The sequence below is a fragment of the Ips typographus genome, linkage group LG5 (assembly GCF_016097725.1).
Source record: "Ips typographus isolate SLU linkage group LG5, UJ_Ityp_2.0, whole genome shotgun sequence".
Taxonomy (NCBI): domain Eukaryota; kingdom Metazoa; phylum Arthropoda; class Insecta; order Coleoptera; family Curculionidae; genus Ips; species Ips typographus.
This window is the reverse complement of record NC_138426.1, coordinates 2,227,543-2,251,677: the sequence shown is the minus strand read 5'-3', so window position 1 is coordinate 2,251,677 and position 24,135 is coordinate 2,227,543. Positions and strand designations below refer to the sequence as shown.

The window sequence follows — 24,135 nt, the reverse complement described above, 5'->3', positions numbered from 1 at the left end:
GAACTGTTACACTATTTATGTAAAATGATGTTTTGCAGGAAGAATAATACACAATAAATTATCTACACGCAATAAATTATCTTTATCGAGAAACGGGTTCAATGACAACAAAGTGCTTTTAGATGACAAAGGCTTAAGAGATTTAAGAGTTTTGACTTGAGAAAGAAGTGATTCGAACCACTCTTATCAGAGCATACAAAGCTTGATCTTGCTCATTAATTGTCAAATCTGCAAGATTTCTACTTTCCAAGGGTAGAGAAGTATTGGTTTTAAACCGTAGGATATAAGCTGTAACATGTAACAATGTTCGGTAAGATGAATATTTGAACAGAAGTTTAAAATCTTCCGTTACAGAGGGTGAAATTATAACCAAGTAGGGCCTCTAAACCAAAAAGTATTTTCTAGAATTTCATTAGGATCGAGACCACGAGATATCAAATCTGCTGGATTATCATTGGATGGCACGTATGACCATTGATCTATACGGGAAAATCGCTGTATTTTTGAAATTCGATTAGAAACGAAAGTTTTTAGAGTACTAGGCTCATGCTTTAGCCAAGCTAAAACTATTTGTGAATCAGTCCAATAATATACATTAATACGAGCATTACTATTTAGATTTAAAGATGTTAAAACGTTATTACATAACTGATCGGCTAATACGCAATCGCAGAGTTTCAATCTAGGTAACGTCAACGTTTTTAAGGGAGCGACTCTAGATTTTGCACAAGCTAAACTTACAACAATATCTCCACTATCATTTTCAGAGGGAATATACAGGGTGGTCCAGTTTTAAATGTCAATAATTCACCAATCCATAGCCAATTAAAAAATAAGTTGACATTCATTATGTCATTTTCCTGAAAAGTGCTTCCTAAGGAAAATACAGTCCTTCAAATTTCTGTTTAAAAAATAGTTTTTTTTTGTCATAACTGTCAGACCGTTGGAGCAATATTGATCAAATTTGGAACAAGCACTTAATTACACGATATTACGGTCAAAGACCCAAAACTAACCCAACCCAACTTAAAAATTGTCTTGGAAACGGAAAATTCACTTAAGAAGTTTAAAAAATATTATTGTAGTCAGTTTTCATAGTTTCCAGACAAACTAAAAAACTTTAGTTTTGAAAATTGAATTAGAAAAGATAAACATTTCAGAAGCTTAAAAATTGTGTTTGTAACCAGTTTCCATGCAAATCGAGAGACTTTAATACTAAAAATTGACTTGTAGACATAAAAACTACTTTTTCAAGAATTCGTTACTACAAATTCATATATTTAAACCTTAAAAATTGACTTGAACCCCAAAATGTAACTGAACTAATGAAAAGTGACATCAGAAGCTTAAAATTTGCATTTGAAGTAAGTTTTCATAATTTGAAGACAAATTTCAATATTTTAGTCTTAGCTAAAATAGCATTCCAAGCTTTGTCACTATTAAATCGACTTCTAGACACCTCAGTGCTAAAAATTCGGGTATTTCTTAATAAACTAGACTGGTTTTAGTGTTTTAAGGCGGTTTTCAGTGCCTCAAATCGAGTTTCAAGACTATCTTTACAAAGTTTTTGACTTATCAGGCCTAAAAGCCAGTTTGTCCACTGACCATAGTCTTGAAAATGTTATTTCAAGCTTCATCACTATTAATTACTGTTTTTAATGCTTTTTAAGACTGAAAAATCGAGTTTAAGACTATTTCCAAAAGTCAAGTTTCTTCAGTAATAAAAGTAAAAAATGTTTGTACCAAATGCTACAATAATACGTCTTGAGAACTAATTTTTGGAAATAAAATAGTCCGAAAATTTAATTTACTTCTAGACTTGTTGTTCAGTCCAGAAAATTCAGTTGTACACCAATTAAAGTCTTGAAAGTATACTTTTGGACTTTCTTTAGTCTTAGTAAAGTCAGTTCTAGCATTAAAAGTCAACTTTTATATTATTTTTAGTAGTAAAAAATGAGTTTCATGCACAATACAATCTTTGTCTTGATTTCCGGACTTTTTTTAGTTCTTGAATGCCAGTTTCAGACACGCAACCAGGATAACAGTCTAAGAAAGCGAATCATAAGACCATTCCTAGTAGTAAAAAAGTTTTTAGACTATTCAGTACAAATTTGGACTTTCACAAGTCTTGGATGTTCAACTATAAAACGATTTTTTAAATTGAAATTTGGAGCAATGGATTTCTATGATCTTAAAGTCTGGCGCGCCAACATAACGCGGAATTCTCAAATTATTAATTAAAGGTAGCTGTTTGTAGAATCTTAACCAAGATTCGAGTATCTCATCAGAAATGACGGTATCCCATTCAAGTTTAGCTAGCCATAACTTCTGTAAGATAATCTTTGCTTTTATAATTATAGGACCCAGCACACCTAAAATATCATAAATTTGACTTATAATAGAGAGAATTATACGCTTTGTAAAGTAAGAAATATTAGCTTTAGTGTTGACAATATAACTAAATTCGTCTTTAGAAGAGTTCCACATAATGCCTAACGTTTTGTTATTTTCGTTTTCCTTAACAAAATATTGATTATGCGCAACATTTGCTTGCTCTCCTACATATTGCAAGATTCTTACTAGATCATTAGATGACCATTGACGTAAGTTGAAATGCGCACTATGTAAAGTATCATTAACGTTTTTGATAAGAGCTACAGCACTGTCGATATCATTTGTCCCTGATAACCAATCGTCCATGTAAAAATCTTCGGCGATAGATCGATTGTTTGAGACATCTAGTGGCAAGAAAACTGGCTGGAGATGTACCATATGTCGCAGTATTTAATTGAAAGTGATTTAGCTCTTGACTTGCCTCTGGACGCCACACGATTCTCTGATAATCACGATCAGCTTGGTCAACTAAAATACATCTATACATTTTAGATATATCTGCTGTAAATACTATTTTATATGAACGAAAACGGAGTAATATCGAAAAAAAAGGCTGTTGTTTACACGGTCCAGTCTTAAGTACATCGTTTAGGCTCAAATCAGTATTAGTTTTTGCGGAGGCATTAAAGACTATCCTTAACTTAGTGGTTAACGAAGAATTTTTCAAAACACAATGGTGTGGTAAATAAAAGTTTTTATTACTATTTACAAAGTCTTGCCCAATATTTGAGTCTCATGTGTCCCATTTCCTCATACTCCTTTAAAAAGTTTGAATATTCAAGTTTAAGATTTGAATTTCTTGATAGTTTCTGCTCTAACTTATGAAACCTATTGATAGCTATCCTTGAAGAATCTCCTAATTTCGCTACGTTGTCGTTAAAAGGAAGTTTGACCACGAAATAACGGTTAAGTTTAAATAGTGGAATAATTGTGGAATTGTAGTGTTTTTAGTAGCTGTGTTAATTATTGTACGGAGTGTTTTGAAGTGTAAATAAATTTATTAATGGTTCAGTTAAACTGACTTTGTGTGAACCCACGGGGAAATCGTACCAATTGGTGTCAGAAGTGCGATCAGACTTTAGTGCGACGTGAATTTGAACTAAACTTCGGGTTAGAGACTTGTGTTCAGAACCGGACTAGAGATTTTCGGAACAGTGGTGTGTTAAATTTATTTTATACCAATAACAAGACGTCAAAGTGCAAACATGGAGGCCCAACTTGCAGCTATTATGGCAATGCTTAAACAAAACAAAGAAGAACAAGAAAGGATTCGACAACAAGAAGAAAGAATTCGACAACAAGACAAAGAAGAAGACAGAGCGGCATGAAAAGCGTAACGTAGAAATATTGAACGTTCTAGCGGGGACCAAGACAGAAATCCAAGAGTATGTAACCCATAGTCTCAAAAAGATGGAGTATGACGTTCAGGTAAAATTAAATGATGTTAGGGAGGACATTAATAAAATTCAGAATGATGTCGAGATAAAGTTACGCGACTTAGAGCGGAAAATTGACAGCAGAGGAGCCAGCTCTACAGTGATTACCGGAAACAAGATCAAGCCTCCCACATACGACGGTCAAACTTCATGGGCAATGTACCAACTCCAATTTGAGGCCGCTGCAAATGCAAATGGATGGAGTAACAAGGAAATGGCTGTAGCACTAGTAGTGGCATTACGAGGACCTGCATTGGAGCTGTTACAGACGGTGCCTATCGCCCAACGAAGCAACTATGAAGCATTAGTAGCTGCATTAGAACGTCGTTATGGGGATCAACATAAGAAAGGAGTGTATCGAATGCAATTAAGGGCAAGACAGCAGAAAACTGGTGAAAATCTAGAAGAGTTTGAGGCCGAAATTCGTCGCCTTGTGCATCTGGCTTACCCAGTCGTCCCGGATGAAATCCAAGAAGAACTTGTGACACAGTATTTTGTAGATGGGATTCGAGATCAGGAGGTAAAGAAATGGCTGAAGATGTTCAAAGGGAGCAACAACAGCGAATTACTGGTTCGAGCGCTGGAAGTTGAAGCTGCGTGCAATGACTTAAAGCCAGAGGCTATTCAAGAGGAAAGAGTACTGCCAGCCGATCATGTTGCTACATTAATAGATGAAATTAAATCAATGTTCCGCCAATTAGTGCAACAAATGGCAGCATTAGGTAATGGTCAGACCACACAGTTAGAACGATCACGTCCTATCACTAGAGTGGAATCTTATCGATGTGGGCGCAAAGGACACTATAGAAGGAATTGCAGACAGCGGTCTTGTTCTCCAAACCCACAGTGTCGACGAAACCAGGACATCAGAACAAATCACCGGAACTCCTCTGCTAAAAGAAACATTACATGTTATATTTGTGGACGTAAAGGACATTACCAATGGAATTGCAGACAGCAGTCTCGTTTACCGACCCCGCAGAACTGGCGTAACCAGGAGCAGGAAATGAAGAACCCGGAAGGACATTTACCGCGATATGTAGAGGATCGTCAAGCTTTGGATAGTGACTTAAGGTACCGGAAAGGACAAATTCATAATGGTTGGAGGATTGGTCAAATCGCGATGGTGACAGATAAAGAGGCTACAAAAAGAATGAAGAGCAACGTTTCTAAGGAAGACATAATAAAAGGGCAGCGCTCAGACTCTGATTTGAAAGTAATCAGAAGATGGTTGGAGAAGGATTTGAAACCGGATTGGCAACAGATTTCCAGATATGGACCAACAGTAAGGGGTTACTGGTTTGCAGTGGAATTCGCTTCGACTGCGAGATGACTTAATTACTCGCAAATGGGAAAGTCCAGACGGAAAACGCTTTGTTTACCAAACAATAGTGCCCAATTCCTGCAAAGAGAATGTGCTGCGACAACTACATGACAGTCGCGGAGGAGGACACTTTGGAGTAAACCAGACTTTGGCTAGAATAAGAGATCGATTTTACTGGATTAACTTCAGAAAGGACGTTGAGGAATAATGTAAACGGTGTGACCAGTGTTCGTTACAGAAGGGATCCAGCACAATTCGGGAACTTTTTTTTTTTTTCTCTGTTTAATGGCGTTACCAACTAGGGTATTTGCCAGGTCGATACGAAAGAGGCTCAGATAGTCGGGCTTGTGCCCCTGAGCCCCAAATAGCTACTAAAAGTTCTAAAAAATCGCTTAAAGGCACGATCCGAGCAAAAGATGTAGTCCTTCCTCATGGAAACTATAACCGTCACTGTCACATCCACGTGGTCTTGACCTAGGTTTTCACCCTTTCCGCCTCCTGGAAGTGCACCGCACAAGACAATTCCGCGTAGACTTTTAGGAATCGACGTTTCCACTTAGAGCTCCCACCATCTCCACTCGACCGGCTGCGGAATTCGGTCTTCAACTTCAAATTCGAACTGATTCGGGAACTTGAGAGAGAGAAGATGAAACCAAACAACGACCGTATGAAGATGACACTGGACCACAGACCAGCTGGTGGCAATTATAAGAAAGGTGATGCTGTGTGGATGTTTCAACCCAAGAGGAGCAAAGGATCAAGTCAAAGATGGCAACGACACTAGGAGGGACCTTACAATGTGGTAAAAAGGTTAAACGAAGTCGTGTACAGAGTCTAACATAGCCCCAAAGGCAAGATAAAAATTGTCCATTTGGACAGACTCAAGAAATACCAGGGACTAGATGAAGCGGATCGGGACGATCAGCTTTAAGAGGGGGGCAGTGTTACGGTTTGGGCCTACCTATGCTCGATACTTCTGGAGTAAAGTTTAAATAGTGGAATAATTGTGGAATTGTAGTAGTGTTTTTAGTAGCTGAGTTAATTATTGTACGGAGTGTTTTGAAGTGTGAATAAATTTATTAATTGTTGAGTTAAATTGACTTTGTGTAAACCCACGGGAAAATCGTAACAATATCTTGAAACAGCTGCTCCTGAAAATACCCACTGGCTGTCGTTATTCCAAACGGCATACGATTTTGCTGAAACAGTCCTTTTGTGGTTGATATTGTCAATATTTCTTTTGCGCCATCCAACTCAAATTGGTTGTACGCATTTGACATATCGAGTTGCGTGAAGTGCTCTCCGTTATGAAACTTTGTAAAATTTTATCAATCGTTGGAAGTGCATAAAAGTCCTCGTATTAACCGTACTCTTATAGTCACAACATAGTCTTAACTTACCGTTTTCTTTGACGATTACGACTAAAGGTGTTGCCCAATCAATACTTTGGACTGGAGTTAGTATATTCTCCTTCACCATTCGATCCAGTTCCCTTTCCATTTCCTCCTTATACAGGTGTGGTAAATCCAAAACCGACCATAGGAAAACCGTGTAACTGACAGAGAAACGTAGATAATTGCATGCGTGGGACAAAGACAGAAAACGAAAAAAATACCGAGTAGGCCATATTTTCAGTACGCTGTTGCCAAAATCCAATACCAATCCAATACATTTTGTCGACGGTAAAATTCACTATTTTTGTCACCCTGTAGGCAATTTTTAAGATAGAATTTTTTCGCTCTACATCACTCGAAAGAGGAGCTCAAAACGGTTCTTTCAAGTGGTTGAACCACCCTGAACTCCCAAAAATAACTGAGTTACAGGGCGTTCTTATTTTAAACTACAATTTCAACTGATTTGAAAATTTGTTGCATCAAACCAGTTTTTGCTAAATAACTTGAAAGCGGTAAAAGTTACAAAAAAATTGCAAGAAACCAAAAATTATCCTAATCAACTCCTTAACCCAACACCGTCAGTTTGCAGGACCGTTTTTGCTTCCAGTATACAGAGTGTGCAAGAAAAGTATGAAAGTTCACTATTTTTGTCACCCTGTAGGCAATTTTTTAGATAGAATTTTTCACTCCTGGAAAGAGGAGCTCAAAACGGTTTTTTTAAGTGGTTGAACCACCCTGAACTCCCAAAAATAACTGAGTTACAGGGTGTTCTAATTTTAAACCACAATTTCAACTGATTTGAAAATTTGTTGCATCAAACCAGTTTTTGCTATACTTATAACTCAGAAACGCGGCGCAAACTTTTTTTTTTTCAAAGATACGGGGGGATTTTGAAAATTGGTCATTTTGTAACATCTTCTGTATTTCATTTGCTATGAAAGTTATCAAAAAAGGGAGAACGGTTCCCAGTAGAAGTTTTCATGTAGAATCCAATGGCGTAGTCAGTTTTTTTCTATTCCGTTTAGTTTCTGACATATGACAGTAAGTTACATTTTTTTAAATGGATATTTTTACGTCATTTAATTCTGGTGATTTTTACCTTTTCAACGGTGTATTACAACATATAAGTTTGTGGAAGTTAATCCTGTTATTTTGAAAAAAGACCTTTGCTAAGCTAAGAAAAGGCCAATATCTAAAATACCAAACAAAATCGGAAATCATATAAACTAACACATCAGGAAATTAAATATTTTTAATAAATCTTATTAAAAATCTAAGTTACAAACAGTTCTACCGTCACTTTAATAAGAAAAGTGGCCATTTCAATTTTCAACTATTTTTAATGTAAAAGTTGAAAAAACTGTTTATAAACGACATGTAACATGTTAATAAGAACATAGCTAAATTTTGTTTCGACTGTGGGTATTTTTATACATATTATTTAGTACTTTTTTGTTAAGGAAACGCTTTTTTTCTAATTACTAAGATTAACGTTTACAAACTTATATGTTTTAATACACCGTTGAAAAAGTAAAAATCAGCAGAATTAAATGAACTAAAAATATATAGGGTGTTCCATTTAAAAAAATAGAACTTACTGTCATATGTCAGAAACTAAACGTAATAGAAAAAAACTGACTACGCCATTGGATTCTACGTCAAAACTTCTACCGGAAACCGTTTTTCCTTTTTTGATAACTTTAATAGCAAATGAAATACAGAGGAGGTTCCAAAATGATCAATTTTCAAAAGCCCCCCGTATCTTTGAAACAAAAGAAGTTTGCACAGCCCACTCTTCGCCAGTCATCTCAGCTCAGAAAAAGAGATCAGAACACGTATGCTACTTTTTTTCTATCTATTACCGTTTTCTCTGTACCCCGTAAAACCATCGAAAATGCAGCACCCTGTACAAGAGGTGAATGAAAATTGTAATGATTAAAATGTTTTGACCACCCTGTAGGAAATTTTTAAGATAACATTTTTTACTCTACACCACTGGAAAGAGAAGCTCAAAACGGTTCTTTTAAGTGGTTGAACCACCCTGAACTGAAAATAACTGAGTTACAGGGTGTTCTAATTTGAAACCACAGTTTCAACTGATTTGGAAATTTTTTGCATCAAACCAGTTTTTGCTATACATATAACTCAGAAACGGTGAAAGTTACGAAAAATTTGAGAGAGAGCAAACATTTTTGTAAAAAACTCATCCCTGGAAGTTTTTCAGTCCGTCAGTGCCGCTTCTATACAGGGGGTGCATGAAAATTGTAGTGATTCAAATTTAAGGCCACCCTGTAGGCAATTTTTGAGATAATTTTTTTTACTCTACACCACTGGAAAGAGGAGCTCAAGACGGTTCTTTCAAGTGGTTGAACCACCCTGAACTCCCAAAAATAACTGAGTTACAGGGTGTTCTAATTTGAAACCACAATTTCAACTGAGTTGGAAATTTGTTGCTTCAAACCAGTTTTTGCTAAATAACTCAGCAACGATAAAAGTTACAAGAAATTGTAAGAAACCAAAAATGATCCTAGTCAACTCCTTATCTTAATACTGTCAGTTTGTAGGACCGTTTTGCTTCCAGTATACAGAGTGTGCAAGAAAAGTATGAAAGTTCACTATTTTTGTCACCCTGTACGCAATTTTTAAGATAGAATTTTTCACTCTACACCACTGGAAAGAGGAGCTCAAAACGGTTATTTAAGTGGTTGAACCACCCTGAACTGAAAATAACTGAGTTACAGGGTGTTCTGATTTGAAACCACAATTTCAACTGATTTGGAAATTTGTTGCCTCAAACCAGTTTTTGGTAAATAACTCAGAAATGGTCAAAGTTACGAAAAGTTTGAAAGAGAGCAAAAATGTTCGTAAAGGACTGCTAAACTCATCACTGGAAGTTTTACAGTCCTTTACGAACATTTTTGCTCTCTCTTAAATTTTTCGTAACTTTCACCGTTTCTGAGTTATTTAGCAAAAACTGGTTTGATGCAACACTAACCTCACTAAATTCTATCAATTTTTTTCTCGAATAACAGTCCAACTTAAGCGGAATAATATATTTAATAACACATTAACTGAATTCTGGTTTTATTATAATTTTATTTAACTTAAATCTGTTGCAAAAGATTATAGACAAAATTGGGTAAACAAGAAAGATTAGCAGCATTTAGTCTGGCAAGCAAAAGCAATCTTAACATCACACGAAATATCGTTCCAACCATATTTACTACCCCCATTAATATTATCTTTCACCAACTGAAGACAATCTCCTTTTTCTCCCATAATAGAAACAAAACCATGTAACAAACGTAGAGCAATAACGGGTTTTCCTGAAGTTATCCAAGTATAATTTGCAATGCCATAATCCGAAACTTTTCGTGCTCCTATCCACACTCCGTGCAAATATCCAACTAACAAGTTTCAATTATAATTATTATGTCATTGTTTAAGTTTGATCATACTCACCACCAGGATTTTCCGCTTCAAATGTTGCAATTAGGGCATTTTCTTCTGATCTAGTTAAGGGACTGGCTAGTTCCATTCCATATTGCAAACACAAGTAGAGAGCTTCGTCGAAAGTTACTTTGTATATTCCGATTACGTAGTCTCTTGAATGGTATATACAGTCACCTAAAATTAAATAAGATTAACAATGATTTGATGAAATGACAGAAAATGAATAAATAAAATACTTCCACTAACAGTTTTTAGTCAGGTTTTGATTAACTAAACAGTTCATCATGCTTGCTAACTTTCAAATATGGCCTGAATTATGAATTATGAATTATTATATCCTGCTACAGAATTATTGTTTATTGTATTGACTTTGTAGCTTAGTGATGAGAATTACTAAAATCAGCTAAACAATTATATTAATTCCAATACATATTTACTTGGTTCAGTTCACAGTTTGGTAAATATAGGTTGATATCCTCAATTTCCGTTTTTATGTCAATCATTTAGGTGTGTGATGATTTATAAAAAAAATACAAATAAAAAGAACGACTAGATTCTTTTAATACTTTTGTTGGTGAACCAACGCAGAAGTGCTTACCAGAATGTAAAAAAAAAGTTGGTGGTGTTAAAGGAAGTGAAGAGAAGAAAGATCACCCATCTGGGTTACTTCATGCGGGGTTCAAAATATGACGCAATCCTCTTAATAATTCAAGGGAAGATTATCCAGAATTGTGGACAAAAGGTCTATTTAGAAGAAGAAGAATATCTTAGCTGCGAAATCTGCGAGAACGGTTCAACATGTCTTCTTCAGATCTATTCATCAGTAGTTTCGAAGGTCTAGTAAACCCTCTTGGTGATAAAGTTTTATTGCGGTAAATTAGTACAAACTTACCTGACACGACAACAGTACTTGCTAAAACACCGACTAAAATAAGCAAAGGAAACCGTTTAAAACAATCCATGTTTTCGGAATTACTGAAGGGTTGTGAGATTTTTTGCCATCTATATCCAAACGTTACTGGCGTCACTATCAGAGAAAAATGTAAAAAATATTTCAGAACTGTTACACTAGTTGCAAAAAACGCAGAAATCCTTGACGAGACAGGATATGTGCGGGTAGTGGAATTCTCACGATAAATGATCCACCTGTTTCCGTTTGTCAAATTTTGCTTGGAAAATGATTGAGACTAAATAATTCGACGATAAAATCCTGAGACCGCAGGTCGAAGGATTTTTTCCAAAGAATTATTTAGTCGAAACCATTTGCCTAAAAGAAAAATTTTGCAAAAAACCTACCAATGCACATTTTACGTGATAAAACGTGAACGCCGAGGGGTATATGTCAAGATTATTTCCTGAAAACTCGCATTTTAGTTTATTAACAAGAAAACACCTTAGTTAGAACACAAATACTAAACTAAACGTGATGAAATTAATGATAATATTGAACTCACCCCAGCAGACGACAGATTTTCGTTCAGCCATGTATATTTTTGTTTACATTTCAGATTGACAATCAGACGTCATAATATTTTAATTTATGTAATTTTTTAATGGAAACTACGTTATAGTGATTTATTAATTGTTAATATTGAAAAAAATAGCTTAAATTTTATATGTGTCTAAATCCCGTTTCGTTTAATATCAAATGTTCTTCAAAAAAACGTGTTCGAAAAAGGTAGGAGGTGTTTATTCGGGGGCAATACCATAAGAGCTCAGATTTAGCCGTATAATTTTTGTGCTTGTCTTAGAACACTTTCTTTTTGGTGTAACTGCACGAGACCTGTTGTAACTAAATCACGAGAGCGCAGCTCGAGTGATTTTGCCAAATAGGTCGAGTTTTGTACCATAAAGAAAGTATGAGAAGACAAGCGGAAAAATTATCCTGTTCAAAATCTGAGCTCGAATGGTATTTGATAAGACAATTCCATGAATATAATCAATAATATAGTAAGACTGCGACTGCCTTGTACTGGCAGAAATACATTTTTGTGGTTCTTTTGATTTTCTGCAGTAGAACTCTAGCCGAAGCGAGCCATAACCAAAACAATACGAACAAAGTCAAAATTGACAGTGCCAGCAAAAATCTCAAGGTGAGACATTGCAACAATAGAAGTGTAGTGAAAATCCGTGGAAACGATGAAATCAACAGCAAAATTTATCCGATTTTTTTATCCGCTAGCAAACTCTCTTCCTTCCTTATTAGCCGATAGCAAACCGTGTTTTGATGACGTATATATGGCATTTTTTGTACATGAGTGGAATTGTCACCAAAAAACTACTCATGGCACGAGCTTGCAGGCGAATCTAATCTCGTTTTCGAGTTAACAACGTGGTAGGCGGTCTTTCGGAAATGTCGAGAGGGGTTGTCACGTTTCCCAACAACTCGGGAAGATCGCACATGCCGGCACCGTTGAAAGGTTATAGCTTTCAAAACAAACAACAAATTAACAATTAATTATTAACTTCGACCGGTAACACTGAGAGTTTGTGCACACTACGTTAACACCACGCGAAAGGAGTCCATCGGCTCCAGGGTGCAACTTTGCTATTCAGCCCAGTCTCCAACACATAGGCGGAACATTGTCTTCATGGAGTAGAACTAAATTACCCTCAGCTAGGTCGGACTGATTTGCTACTTTCCATTTGGATCGGCCTTGCAACGTTTGCAAATAGTTACGAGACCAATGTGACCAAACTTGCTGTATCACGAATTAAATATGTCGGTAGCGAGAGACGTGCGTAGAGCGTAGAGGTAGCGTTCCACACAGGTAACTCAGGTACGGCCTTTAACGAAGCTCCAACAAGGAAATGTCCTGGAGTGATTGCTTCATAATCTTCTGGCTCTTCCGTAAGGGGATACAAGGGACGTGAATTTAGGATAGATTCAACTTGCACGCAAATAGAATAAAAATCTTCATATGTGAAGGTTAAATTATGAGTTACTCTTTTCAAATGGTATTTAGCCATTCGGACGGCCGATTCCCATAAACCTCCGAAATGCGGCGACCGAGGGGGCGAAAAATGCCACTGTATTTTGTTTTCGAGTAAATACTCCTTAAAATTTGACTCTTTAGCTCGATTTGAAACTTCTGAGAGAATTTTATCAGCTGACACAAAATTAGTGCCGCAATCGGAGTAAACATGTGAACAAAGGCCACGTCTGCTAATAAATCGTTTAAATGCGTTTAAAAACCCTTTGGTGGACAAATCAGAGACAACTTCGATATGCACCGCCTTGGTACTGAAACACACAAATATACATACTGTTCTCGCGGAGTAAGTTTACCCGTGCGTCACGAAGGGTACGTCATTTATAATCATATGAATCAAATCAAGTTTTCGTCAACAAACCTGTTGTGTTCATATTATAGAAAAGGGCGTGTCTAAAGCTTCGTCACGTTTAACATTTTGCGTGTATTGTCAGTCAGAAAGTAGAGATCTTTGGCTGCAAATTTGCACTAAAATAACCTTATACCAAAGCAAATCAAAAATATCTTGACTGAAATAACATTTTTTATTTATGATAAGCCTCCGTTTGGATCATAGAATTCCGTCTAAATTTGAAACCTAATTTATTTACCAAAATTCGCACAGATGTATCACCAATATGTAGTATTTCTTTAACTTTAAGCTCTTGATTTAGGTTCTGGATGGTTACATGTTTCTCTAAAATAAATACAACAAATTAAAAATTTAATAAGACATTCTGAGTGATGATGTAGTATCTCATATCTATAATTTTATTTTAAACCCGCTGGAAAACATTTTAGACGCTTATTTTATTTTTTCTATGACTTTATTATTAATATGTTTGAAGAAATTTTTATGAAAAATCTATAATGCAAGCCAAAAATCTCAGTCTCTGGAAACAATGAAATGTTAATAGATGTTTCTTACAAAAGTAGATATATTTTACTATTATTAACATACTATCGTTGTACATATCATATAATGTATTTCGAACACCCATTTTAATGCTTTCAGATAAATCAGTGGTCTTGACCCATCGATAACGTCTCGATTTAAGTTTTCTAGGTGAGGAAATCATAAGATTACTTGCTTGCTTTTTCCGAATCGAATAAACAGTTTTGCGGGAAATTTTCAAAGCAGCTGCAACCTTCTAGTATCAAAAAAAATACATCAGTAAGAATATGTAAGGTCTTAAAATTTCTTATTTTCTTCCTGAACAGATGATAAAGCTTCTAAAGGTCCTCCATTAGTTTTTTCCAATTCAAAATATTCACAAAGGTTAAGAATTAACTGGTGGGCTTGTCTGTAGAGAATTTTTCCAGGCATTTTCTAAAAATATACTGTAATAGTAAGTAATTCTGAATTTAGGAAAAACCAAATGGCTAAATAAAAATCATAATAGACACTCCCACTTTTTTTTCAAAACAGGTTAGTAATTGTGCCAATTTTGGTTAGATCGTGACAGCCGACATAAAAATATTAATAATAATATTGTTACGGTCTGGGCCTACTATGCTCGATACTTCTTAACGAGCGCTCGCCTCGGGATGAAACCGATGCGCCGCAATATCTGGCCGGGCGCGTATTAAAGTAGGCCACAGTTAGGAAGCGCCACACCTGGAAGATTCGAAGCAAATCGCGAAGCGTTTCGCGGTCATTCTAGAACGTGGTTTGTGAATATAAAAGAAGCGGCGTCGACGAGAGAGTAGTGGAGTAGTAGTGAATTTGAGAACGCGGTAAAGTTTAAATAGTGAAATAGTTGTGGAATTGTAGTAGTGTTTTTAATAGCTGAGTTAATTATTGTACGGAGTGTTTTGAAGTGTAAATAAAGTTATTAATTGTTGAGTTAAATTGACTTTGTGTGAACCCACGGGAAAATCATAACAATTGGTGTCAGAAGTGGGATCAGACTTTAGTGCGACGTGAATTGGAACTAACTTCGGGTTAAAGACTTGTGTTCAGAACCGGACTAGAGATTTTCGGAACAGTGGTGTGTTAAATTTATTTTATGCCAATAACAAGACGTCAAAGTGCAAACATGGAGGCCCAATTTGCAGCTTTGCTTAAACAAGCCAAAGAAGATCTAGAAAAGATTCGAAAACAAAACAAGGAAGAACGAGAAAGGATTCGACAACAAGACAAAGAAGAACAAGAAAAGATTCGAAAACGAAACAAGGAAGAACAAGAAAGGATTCGACAACAAGACAAAGAAGAACAAGAAAAGATTCGAAAACGAAACAAGGAAGAACAAGAAAGGATTCGACAACAAGAAGAAAGAATTCGACAACAAAACAAAGAAGAACAAGAAAAGATTCGAAAACGAAACAAGGAAGAACAAGAAAGGATTCGACAGCAAGAAGAAAGAATTCGACAACAAGACAAAGAAGAAGACAGAGAGCGGCATGAAAAGCGTAACGTAGAAATATTGAACGTTCTAGCGGGGACCAAGACAGAAATCAAAGAGTATGTAACCCATAGTCTCAGTAAAATTCAGAATGATGTTCGGGAGGACATTATGTTACATTTGTTTTTAATAGCTGAATTAATTATTGTACGGAGTGTTTTGAAGTGTAAATAAAGTTATTAATTGTTGAGTTAAATTGACTTTGTGTGAACCCACGGGAAAATCGTAACAATATTATGAAAGTACTTACAGAATGTTAAAAGCGTAGAAACAATAGCTCTTAAAAGAACTGTGGTGGTGTGGTAAATAGAAAACTTTATAAATGATTAACAACACAAAGAAACGGAATAGAATTAATAGTAAACAAATCAAATAAATTTCGATGGTTGTCAAACTGACAATGACTGAAATAGAAGCGTTAATCAGTAAATGTTTTTTTTGGAAGACATTCACTTAGATATTTACCCTTTCTGAAAGTAAACAATAGACAAGGATGAAGTCAATAATGCATGTCTACTTCTAAATCACAGGGGGATGACGCACGGGTAAACTCAGTCCGCGAGAACAGTACAAAAAAATTGCAAGAAACCAAAAATAATCCTAATCAACTCCTTAACCCAACACCGTCAGTTTGCAGGACCGTTTTTGCTTCCAGTATACAGAGTGTGCAAGAAAAGTATGAAAGTTCACTAATTTTGTCACCCTGTAGGCAATTTTTTAGATAGAATTTTTCACTCTACACCACTGGAAAGAGGAGCTCAAAACGGTTTTTTTAAGAGGTTTAACCACCCTGAACTCCCAAAAATAACTGAGTTACAGGGTGTTCTGATTTGAAACCACAATTTCAACTGATTTGAAAATTTGTTGCATCAAACCAGTTTTTGCTAAATAACTCGGAAATGGTAAAGGTTACGAAAATTTTGACAGAGAGCAAAAATGTTCGTAAAGGACTGCTAAACTCATCACTGGAAGTTTTACAGTCCTTTACGAACATTTTTGCTCTCTCTTAAATTTTTCGTAACTTTCACCGTTTCTGAGTTTTTTAGTAAAAACTGGTTTGATGCAACACTAATCTCACTAAATTCTATCAATTGCTCTCTCGAATAACAGTCCAACTTAAGCGGAGTAATATATTTAATAACACATTAACTGAATTCTGGTTTTATTATAATTTTATTTAACTTAAATCTGTTGCAAAAGATTATAGACAAAATTGGGTAAACAAGAAAGATTAGCAGCATTTAGTCTGGCAAGCAAAAGCAATCTTAATATTACACGTAAGATCGTTCCAACCATAATTACTACCACTATTAATATTATCTTTCACCAACTGAAGACAATCTTCTTTTCCTCCAGTATTATCAGCAAAACCAGATAAGAAACGTGTAGCAATAACCGGTTTTCCTGTAGTTATCCAAGTATAATTTCCAATGCCATAATCTGAAACTTTTCGTGCTCCTATCCACACTCCGTTCATATATCCAACTAATAAGTTACAATCATAATTATTAGGACATTGTTTAAGTTTGATTATACTCACCACCAGGATTTTCCGCTTTAAATGCTGCAATTAGGGCATTTTCTTCTGATCTAGTTAAGGGACTGGCTAGTTCCATTCCATATTGCAAACACAAGTAGAGAGCTTCGTCGAAAGTTACTTTGTATGTTCCGATTGCGTAGTCTCTTGAATAGCGTGTACAGTCACCTAAAATTGAATAAGATGACAATGATTTGAAGAAAAATACATGCCGGTAAAATGACAGAAAATGAATAAATAAAATACTTCCACTAACAGTTTTTAGTCAGGTTTTGATTAACTAAACAATACATCATGCTTGCTAACTTTCAAATATGGCCTGAAATGAATGATGAATTATTATATCCTGCTACAGAATTATTGTTTATTGTATTGACTTTGTAGCTTAGTGATGAGAATTACTAAAATCAGCTAAACAATTATCTTAATTCCAATACATATTTACTTGGTTCAGTTCACAGTTTGGTAAATATAGGTTGATATCCTCAATTTCCAGTCAATCATGTAGGTGTGTGATGATTTATGAAAAAATACAAAATATTAAAAATTAAAATAAAAAGAACGACTACATTCTTTTAATACTTTGGTTGGTGAACCAACGCAGAAGTGCTTACCAGAATGTAAAAAAAAAGTTGGTGGTGTTAAAGGAAGTGAAGAGAAGAAAGATCACCCATCTGGGTTACTTCATGCGGGGTTCAAAATATGACGCAATCCTCTTAATAATTCAAGGGAAGATTATCTAGAATTGTGGGCAAAAGGTCAGTTAGAAGAAGAAGAATATCTTGGCTGCGAAATCTGCGAGAACGGTTTAACATGTCTTCTTCAGATCTATTCATCAGTAGTTTCGAAGGCCTAGTAAACCCTCTTGGTGATAAAGTTTTATTGCAGTAAATTAGTACAAACTTACCTGACACGACAACAGTACTTGCTAAAACACCGAATAAAATAAGCAAGGAAAACCGTTTAAAAAAGTCCATGTTTTCGGAATTACTGAAGGGTTGTGAAGTTTTTTGCGATTTATATCCAAACGTTACTGGCGTCACTATCAGAGAAAAATGTAAAAAATATTTCAGAACTGTTACACTAGTTGCAAAAAACGCAGGAATCCTTAACGAGACAGGATATCTGTAGAATTGTTGCAATGTTTTTGACTTTGCTATTCAGGACACGCATTATGAAATTCAAATTTGCCATATTCACATTTTTTAAGACGTTCTTATCTTTTTTTTTTTAATTTCTGTTTTTTTATGTAGAAAGCTTACCTAATAAATATTTTCTAAACGAAGCTTTGATATCTTTGTTGAGAAATGGAATAGTTCAACAAAGCCTGATTACAATGTCTTTCTCATGACAGAGCCCAGGACTCTATAGGTCCTATTAACAATATCTTCTTAGTCTGGAGAGATGGAATGGCACTGAAATTCCTACATTACTATGAACTGTACGCTGTCCCAGGCCCAGGACTCTATAGGCCCAATTAAGAATATCTTCATAATGTATTCTAAAATGTGAAAGAGACGTAGGCGACTCGCAGTTTGGGTTTAGACAGGGGTTAGGTACGCGTGAAGCGATAGTTGCAAAACAAGTGCTTGTCCAAAACTGCTATGATCAGAGAAAGGATGTGTGCCTATGTTTCATAGACTATCAAAAGGCATTTGACCGCGTACAACACCACAAACTGATGCAGCTCCTCAATAGACTTGATATAGACCAAAAGGACATTAGATGCATTGAAAACCTATATTGGAACCAAACAGCGCAAATCAAACTAGGCAATAATATGTCCAACGCCATACAGATTAGACGGGGGGTACGACAGGGATGTGTGCTGTCTCCACTCCTATTCAACTTATATTCGGAAGCAATATTCCAAGAGGCCCTGGAAGACGTGGAAATGGGAATCAAATTCAATGGAGTGTGAATCAACAACATCCGCTATGCTGACGACACGGCCTTAATTGCTGATAACATACGCGATCTACAACAACTGGTCAACAAGGTAGGAGAACAGAGCAAATCAATGGGATTAAATATCAACACCAAAAAAACAAAGTTTATGATTATCTCTAGAAACCTAAATATGTTTGGATACTCCACCATAACATTTAAGGCAAGGCCCATAGAAAGAGTAGATAAATTTAAATACTTGGGCATCTGGCTTTTTGAAGACTGGACATCAGACAAGGAAATAAAATGTCGCATTGGACAAGCTCGACAGGCATTCCTAAGTCTTCGAAGAGTGCTTACCTGTTCCGATTTTGACCTTAACCTAAGGCTCAGATTCACTAAATGCTACGTTTGGTCGGTGCTTCTCTACGGTATGGAAGGTTGGACATTGAAGGCGGCTACAATCAACAAATTGTAGGTTTTCGAGATATGGCTGTATCACAGAATCCTGAAGATACCCTGGACGGCTAGCCTAACAAACGAAGAAGTTCTAAGACGAGTCAACAGACAACGTGAACTGTTTGAATCGATTAAGAAAAGAAAAACGGCATACCTGGGGCATATAATACGAAACACGAAATATCAATTCTTACATCTATTGATTGAAGGCAAGATCGAAGGCCGGAGAGGGATCGGAAGGAAAAAAATGTCTTGGCTGCGAAATATCAGACAGTGGACAGGGCTGAACGATGTACAATCGCTGATACACACCGCAAGAAATAAGGAAGAAATGGAAAATGTTATCGCAAACCTCCATTAGTTGATACGCATTGGAAGAAGAAGTATTCTAAAATTGAAATCAGCCCGAATAGTGACTCCAAGATCCCTACACCGGTCCCTCCTTGGCAGTGCATTGTCGTTAATTAAATAAGTGTTTTCTATTCTTACTTGACGTCTGGTAAAGGTCATGGAGAAACATTTCTCGACATTTAAAGAGAGTCTATTGTTTTTGAACCAACTGATAACAAAGTCCAGATCTTGTTGAAGTGCCTGCGAAGAAACCTCTTTAAGGATCTTGAAGTTATCAGCAAACGATGAGAGCCTGTAAGGCACCCTGGCAAGTCATTAATAAAAATCAAAAACAGGAGAGGAGCTATGTTACTTCCCTGCGGAACCCCAGAAGGTGCATAGTATTTCTCAGAGTACTCCTTACCCACTCGCACTGAGTAAGCTCTTCTTGACAGATATGAATCCATGTGAAGGCAACAACATTATTTGTGAAGCCAATTGAAGCAGGTTTTCGAAGTAGTAGATGATGATTTACTCTGTCACAAGCCTTTTCAACATCTATGTAAATGACATCCAGCTGCTTCTTACTCTCTTGTTTCTTAATATTAAGCGGCATTTTATTTGCCTCCAAACTATGCAACTTTGCCCCAATTTAAACTTTCTTGAATTTCTTCAAATAACCGAGATTTCCATGGTGAGACTTGAAAAACAGGCACCCTGTATTGTCACACCCGTGTTAGTAGTTACGGTGCACACCCAGTAACCAGCATAGTCAGCAAGGTTAGCGTAATGAGGTCGCTGACGAGTATAAAAGATGCATTGTAGCTCGGCTAAGGCCCAGAACACTAGGGTCCTCCCCACTACCGTAGTACCATCCCTCACTACGCACCCCTAAATGTGACAGTAATAACGCCCATATTTTTGTACAATAAACATATGAAAAACATGAACATGATAAACATACCATTATTGACCGATTAGTAACTTGAGAAATTAGTTTTCTCTACCTTAATGATCATTGTTGACCTAGGTCAAAAATAGAGGCTAATAGAGTCTTCCCCAGAGGGAGGTCACTGACTGATCTCTGGGTTAGTCTGGGTACGCCTATTGTGCAACGCAACGTGGAGCTTAAGGTGACCAAGTGCCACACCCGAGAATCAACCCTAGCAAAGGAAATGGTGTGGGCGAGCAGCAAGAGTTGCCGTACCTACTTACCTCCCTTTGCTAGTACCATAACGACTTTACCGGCCCGGTGAATGCCCTCGGACACGAGTCTAGGGTTCGTTGCGTTTGCCCTCCGTGAACCTTTCGTCTACTCGATCCTGCATCCCACATCTTGCTCTTCGCCATCTTGGCAATCTGGGGGTAAGATTACTGTACCTATTAATTTCTCGAATAAAGTGGGTTACCTGTGGAAACCTGAGTTTTCTTCCCTCTGGGCTATTCCTTAACGTGACAATATAAAATATACTTGACTTGACAGAGCCAGATAAGTTAGATTGTCTCTTCTTGTTGCTGTTTTGTTGTTATCCTAATCTTTGTTCATCCTGAAGTTTTATAATTTTCGGCGTACATCAACCTCGTAATTAACAAATCTTATTTCATCTCCGTCATTGTTCTTATTATGATTGTGGCTCAGTACTGAAGTGACGTAATAAACTACATTCATGTAATATAATAAACTTTCAATAAAAGGACCATCAAAAATATGGTTAATAGTGGAAAAAACGCTATATTATCCACGGTTTAGAGAGCTTTTATTGACTTTACGTCTTAAATTCCTTGTCGTTTCGCTCCGTGGGATTTAATCTTGAAATACGGTCCACAAAAGCTTGTCTAAACCTTCGTTAATAATATACTAGGTAGATGGTTTAGAGACCAAATGATTTCAACTCCAACTTCCCAACTTAGTGGGACTACTACTTCACTCTAATAATATACTATTTATTCACCCATTTACTTATTACCTCCCATTACCAAACCCCCCTAATTAAACAATTATTATTGCAGAAAGGATATAAATAAATCGACACCAGCAGACGATCTCACCTCAAACTTGTTAGGCGAGGACTTTGCAGCCCCGTTGCTCAATCGCACGTACGACCAATCGAAACCCAGCTCCGATTTATTAGATTTCGACTTGTCAATGACCGATCCGTTGATTGACGTTTTCGATAACATGAACGCACTAAATACCTCAAACTTTGACATGATCCCGAGTCGAAACGTCATAAAATCCAACGAAAACAAAGAGGAAAAATCTAATGGAAAAAGTCATAAAACTGAAAGTCAGATGTCGTGGTTGAGTTTGTTTGCTGAACTGGATCCACTGGCCAATGGGGTCATGGAGAATAATGTAGCTGGGGACAGAGCATAGACTACCCGATTTTAATAACTTTGTTTTCAATATTTTATGACTTTTTCTTTAAGAGAACTAAATTGAACAAATGATGCTGTTAAATTGACTTGTTTATGTTATTTGACATGCCAACTGGAATAGAAACTCGACCAACACACACTGCTACATATGGTTTGTGATCAAAACAATAAACATTAAGGATAAACTGTGTAATAGTTTGTTGCTCTATTTCCATTCGTTGTACTTTCAAAATTATGCGGTTACTAGGAATAAAGCATCTAATTTGCTTTTTTCAATTTGAAACTGATATCATTCATATTGTAGCATAATCTCGAATCGAGAAAGACGTTAATATATTTCCTGACCCTGTTTTGTTGTATTAATTTTAGCTCACTATTACTGTGTTTTTTCGTTTGTTCTTTGCCTCACTGAGTTTTAAGTGTTTGCACTCTCGCATTTATTTCCAAAGATTTTCTAGTCTATTTTATAATTCATTTATAGAGTATACTTAAATTACTATCGTACTATTTATTATTATATAGTTATTAATAAATAATTTAATCACCATCCTTACTGTTGAGTTTTATTGACAACCCAAATTTGGGACACCCTGTATACTAATCTAGGAAAAAAAACAAACTTTGCCACAATAAACCAAACACCAGCTCGATGTGTATGGTTTTTTTTTTTAAATTAATTTTTTTAAGCTGAATATCGACATAGGATATCATCTTCATCATCCTGTCTTGCGCCACCTGTATCCAGTTTGTTGCCATTCTCTCATTCTCATCTTGTTGGAGGCCGTCCCCGGTATCTGTGGGCTTGTATTCGGGTTCTCCACTCCAATATTCTCCTCGTTCTCGCTACATGACCCAGTTCCACTTTAGGGTGGTTATCCTTACAACAACGTCGGTTACTCCTGATCGCATGCGGATGGTGGCATTAGAAATCCTATCGCGCAGCGATACCCCCAACATTATTCTCTCCATAGCTCTTTGGGTAACTTGCAGTTTGGATATCGTTGTTGTTCGTTAGAGTCTTTACACCATAGGTCATTACAGGCAGATACATTGATCAAACACTGACTTATTGGAATACTTATTGATCTAAAAAGGTCTCTCAGCTTTCCAAATGCAGCCCAGGTTAGTCTTATGCTTCTCACTAACTCGCATGTTTGGTTATTCCTTCCTATTTTTATCTCGTGACCCAAATATTTGTAGGAAGTTACTGTCTTTACCGTCCACAGAAATATTCTTGGCGTGAACCAAGTTTAGAAAAGTTCATCTTGAGGCCCACCTCCTGTGAAGTAGTGAAGAGCCCCAGCAGCATTGCCTGTGCCTGGCCAAAGCTGTCAGCGATAAGTACAATGTCATCCGCAAACTTGAGGTTATTTAAAAACTTTCCGTCTACATTGATACCCAATTCATTCCAGTCAACAGTTTTACATGCATACTCTAACAGGTCTGTGAATAGCTTTGGAGAGAATGTGTTTCCCTGACGAACTCCTCTCTTTCAATAGGAAAGGTCTCCGTGTCTTCATCAAGTCTTACACAAGCTGTAGCATGTTCAATGAGGGAGGAGTACCTATGGTCTATTCTACATTTAGCAAGAGCACGAAGCATTGCTTTCTGGTTGACAGAATCAAAAGCTTTCTCAAAGTCAACGAAGACCAGGATCGAAGGTTTATTGTATTCAATCTCAGCGTTTTGATGGTTTGTAGGTGGTCGTTTGTTCCATACTTAGCTCTAAATTCGGCTTGTTCAAGAGGTTGATAGAAGTCTAATTTTGATGTTAGCCTTTTAGCGATTCCTTTCATAAACAGTTTGTACAGGTGGGACAATAAGCTAATCGGTCTATAATTGCTCAACTGAGTCATATCCCCTTTTTTATACATTATTACAGCTTTGTCCCGTTTGGACGGTGTCACTCCATTTAAGAGGCACGTGTTAAACAACAGAGCCCTGCCTTAATTGCCTCAACAACAATTTGGTCATCCCCAGCTGCTTTCTTCTTCATCTCATTCAATGATTTTGAGATTTCCGCTGTTGTTATGTCCTCTGAACCTATATTTTCCACTTTCCTTTTCGTTTTTGTTCTCCTTTATGTACAGCTCTCTGTAAAACTCTTCCACTATCTTGATCTCTTGATATCTATTTGTCTTTGATGGTCTGCAAGTTTGGACATA

General features: G+C 36.5%; 3 protein-coding genes across 5 annotated transcripts in view; 1 reads left to right on the top strand and 2 right to left on the bottom strand.

Annotated features, from left to right (window-relative positions):
* The window catches only part of ICA69 (islet cell autoantigen 1-like protein), a 29,705-nt gene extending 7,182 nt beyond the window's left edge, over nucleotides 1–22,523 (top strand). For all 3 annotated transcript variants that reach the window (XM_081980757.1, XM_081980756.1, XM_081980755.1), the window contains exon 6: nucleotides 21,602–22,523. In XM_081980757.1, the coding sequence (XP_081836883.1) occupies nucleotides 21,602–21,968 (367 nt within the window). In that variant the 3' untranslated portion in view covers nucleotides 21,969–22,523. The remainder of the gene's footprint in view (nucleotides 1–21,601) is intronic.
* LOC145729836 (uncharacterized) lies at nucleotides 9,587–11,054 on the bottom strand. The gene is made up of 3 exons (XM_081980759.1): nucleotides 10,894–11,054; nucleotides 10,011–10,175; nucleotides 9,587–9,955 (listed from the first exon to the last, which is right to left on the bottom strand). The coding sequence occupies exons 1-3, from the start codon at nucleotides 10,961–10,963 to the stop codon at nucleotides 9,702–9,704; spliced, it is 489 nt and encodes a 162-aa protein (XP_081836885.1). The 5' UTR covers nucleotides 10,964–11,054; the 3' UTR covers nucleotides 9,587–9,701.
* Nucleotides 16,610–17,967, bottom strand: LOC145729232 (salivary C-type lectin 2-like). Its single transcript, XM_081979911.1, has 3 exons — nucleotides 17,823–17,967; nucleotides 16,919–17,083; nucleotides 16,610–16,863 (listed from the first exon to the last, which is right to left on the bottom strand). The coding sequence occupies exons 1-3, from the start codon at nucleotides 17,890–17,892 to the stop codon at nucleotides 16,610–16,612; spliced, it is 489 nt and encodes a 162-aa protein (XP_081836037.1). The 5' UTR covers nucleotides 17,893–17,967.
* Nucleotides 22,524–24,135: the final 1,612 nt, after the last annotated feature.

Bases quoted from the DNA above. Each gene is read 5' to 3' on its own strand.
- LOC145729232 (XM_081979911.1), bottom strand. From the start codon at position 17,892: ATGGACTTTTTTAAACGGTTTTCCTTGCTTATTTTATTCGGTGTTTTA. The intron at 17,084-17,822 runs GTAAGTTTGTAC...ATTCAATTTTAG, and splicing joins AAGTACTGTTGTCGTGTCAG to GTGACTGTACACGCTATTCA. The intron at 16,864-16,918 runs GTGAGTATAATC...GTAACTTATTAG, and splicing joins TAAAGCGGAAAATCCTGGTG to TTGGATATATGAACGGAGTG.
- LOC145729836 (XM_081980759.1), bottom strand. From the start codon at position 10,963: ATGGATTGTTTTAAACGGTTTCCTTTGCTTATTTTAGTCGGTGTTTTA. The intron at 10,176-10,893 runs GTAAGTTTGTAC...ATTTAATTTTAG, and splicing joins AAGTACTGTTGTCGTGTCAG to GTGACTGTATATACCATTCA. The intron at 9,956-10,010 runs GTGAGTATGATC...GAAACTTGTTAG, and splicing joins TGAAGCGGAAAATCCTGGTG to TTGGATATTTGCACGGAGTG.